The following is a 2,906-nucleotide window of genomic DNA, read 5'->3' on the forward strand; positions in this document are numbered from 1 at the left end:
CCTTGCTCTCGTTCCCTCAGCGCTCTGCTCTGGTCTTTGGTGCATTGATGCTCCACACAGCACATGCGATCATGTGATGTCATCATGTATGCTGTCCCACACACTGATTGGTGGAAGACGGGGCCAATGGCAGTGGGGAGATCCACTGTCCTGTAAGTGTTTTTCAATCTAAGGAAAGATTCGATTTTGTGATCACACAACCAAGTCGACAACAAATATGACGACTGAAAGAAAGAACTTGAGTCCTACATTTGCACCTTTAATTGGAAGACTGAGTCACGACGGGTGACTGAATTTGAACTTCACTGGAGGGCAGACAGAACAGGGGCTTTCCATCTTTTTTGGCCAAATGTGCCAGGCATTTTAGGATAATCAGGATGTTCTTCACGCTATGACTTGGCATGCACTCAGTTATCATGTTGCTGAGGTATTGTGGGTCATTAATGGAGGAAAATTCTTCGGTTTCAATTTTTCTGTCCTTCATGATCCCATAGGTGTTGACTAGGGTTTCTGTAAAGTAGCTGTGCACTTCGGGGATATAGCCCAACATGTGCAACTGTTCCATTACGTGATGGTAGCGAAGGTGCAGCTCAGATCTTAAATTTTCATTCACTTTGCCGGTCTGTGGATTTGTGGTCACCTGCAATCATGAAATATATTTTAAATACATCTTGGTTATATACAATAAATAGACCAAACATTTGCCATCTTTGGACACCATTTCAAATTTTATATATTCGTCATATCTTACAAAATATATACGTTTTGAACAAACTCTTTAGTAACATGAAGAAATCCGTTGTGTTTGAAGAACATATATAAAGTGAGAACATGGTGTCTGTAAACAAATAAGCCAATTACAACCCACATATTGACCAACATGCAGTATCTTCACCACCTTTACAATAAAAATTGTATTGTTTTAGCTTTTCTACCTGTATAATCCTTTGTGCTATATCAGACACGCGGTATCCGTAAAGCCGGTGTTGCTCCACGAAGATGGCAGCCAGAATTCGGCGGTCTAGTTGAAAGGCGATCTCACCCACAATGCGTTGACACTTCTTCACCTTTTCAGATTCTGCAAAAGATCAATAGGAAATTAAGGAAAGATGTATGAATGACTGAATGCATACCAACTTGAACTGGCGCTAAGTGCCTGTCCTATTTTACGGTAATCTGTGGACAACCGGTGGGCAAGAAATAATGATCTCTGGGAGGTTATTGACCGTAATGGAGAGAATAGTTTTAGCCCATAACAAACACTATTTGATCCCTGCGACCACGGTGCCTTCTGTCACTACTTCTGAGTACCATGAGATTGTGGCCTCTTGTAGACCTCTTGTAGACCAGCTGTTCTTGGCCATGAGCACCATGGGATTGTGGCCTCTTGTAGACCAGCTGTTCTTGGCCAACAGTATACAACTACGCTTGAGCACCATGGGATTGTGGCCTCTTATAGACCTCTTGTAGACCAGCTGTTCTTGGCCAACAGTATACAACTACACCTGAGCACCATGGGATTGTGGCCTCTTAAAGACCTCTTGTAGACCAGCTGTTCTTGGCCAACAGTATACAACTACGCCTGAGCACCATGGGATTGTGGCCTCTTATAGACCTCTTGTAGACCAGCTGTTCTTGGCCAACAGTATACAACTACGCCTGAGCACCATGGGATTGTAGCCTCTTATAGACCTCTTGTAGACCAGCTGTTCTTGGCCAACAGTATACAACTACACCTGAGCACCATGAGATTGTGGCCTCTTATAGACCTCTTGTAGACCAGCTGTTCTTGGCCAACAGTATATACATACTAGAAGGAGATATGGTAAAGCATAGGGTTACTCATACAGATAGTATAATATCAACTCACCTACAGGAGGGCAGGAGTCGGTCTTTGGCTTTCTTTCGATATTGACTGTAATAATCACATAAATATGGAAAAAGTTTAGATTTTCACATTTGAGGTTTCCATGCATCAATCTGCAAATCTTCAGTAAAAAAGTGACAGCAACATTCTTAACTGAATTCTCAAAGAAGACGCACTATTGGACTATTCTACCTTCTTCGGAGGTAGAGATGGATCCCCTTACCGCTTGGACCCCAGTGCAGCTGCACAGGGTGCACCAATAATACGTCCACCCCTGGAATTGCTACCACTGCATCCCATTACAAAACTAAGCACCACTGGTGGTTGATGGTAGGTTGGGTGCAATTTAAGAGCTTCAAGCCATAAGCCTTGACTTAGCAAGATCTGCCTAAACCAGAGGCCCTATATGACAGTAGCTTTTACTTCATGGCTTTCTGATTGTTACCAATGTAAGACAAGTTACTAGAACCAGACCGAATACAATATAGTTGTAGGAAATAAAATTTACATTAATATTCCAATTCTTCTGGATATTTCTTGTCTCGAAGGAGAACCAACTGTCATATGTTTCCCTTACATTTGTACAGGTTAGGTCACCAATCTATAGTCTCCACAATTATTTAGCCAAATTATGCCCATCAATTTAGGAAGCATCAAACATGAGGTCAGTACAATTTTTTGATTTGTGAGAAATCCCCAATGGGTAAACCCAGTCTTACCCTGGTGGTCTTTCTTGTGTTCTCCTGGTATTGGCAGGCGTTTAGATGACTTTTCATGGTCCTTTAAAGTAAGGCGAAGCTCCTTGTTCTCCTGCATAAATCCCATCAGTTTGCGCAGTTCAGCATTTTCCTTAAGTAGACGTGAACATTCAGCGGTTATGGCTTCCTGATCATTGCAACTGTTGGGAATAATGTCCATGATGTCGTTTTGGAGAAGCTCCTGGTTAGATCTGTCCATGGTGTCGTTTTGGAGAAGCTCCTGGTTAGATCTGAACAGGGTTTCTTTACCAGGCAAGTGTCTGTGTTGGAACACAGGTGAT

General features: G+C 42.5%; 1 protein-coding gene across 1 annotated transcript; it reads right to left on the reverse strand.

Moving 5' to 3' along the window:
* Positions 1–238: 238 nt before the first annotated feature.
* Positions 239–2,906, reverse strand: LOC142243907 (speriolin-like). The gene is made up of 4 exons (XM_075316103.1): positions 2,587–2,906; positions 1,871–1,915; positions 936–1,078; positions 239–640 (listed from the first exon to the last, which is right to left on the reverse strand). The coding sequence occupies exons 1-4, from the start codon at positions 2,822–2,824 to the stop codon at positions 260–262; spliced, it is 807 nt and encodes a 268-aa protein (XP_075172218.1). The 5' UTR covers positions 2,825–2,906; the 3' UTR covers positions 239–259.

Source organism: Anomaloglossus baeobatrachus, chromosome 6 (assembly GCF_048569485.1).
Source record: "Anomaloglossus baeobatrachus isolate aAnoBae1 chromosome 6, aAnoBae1.hap1, whole genome shotgun sequence".
NCBI lineage: Eukaryota > Metazoa > Chordata > Amphibia > Anura > Aromobatidae > Anomaloglossus > Anomaloglossus baeobatrachus.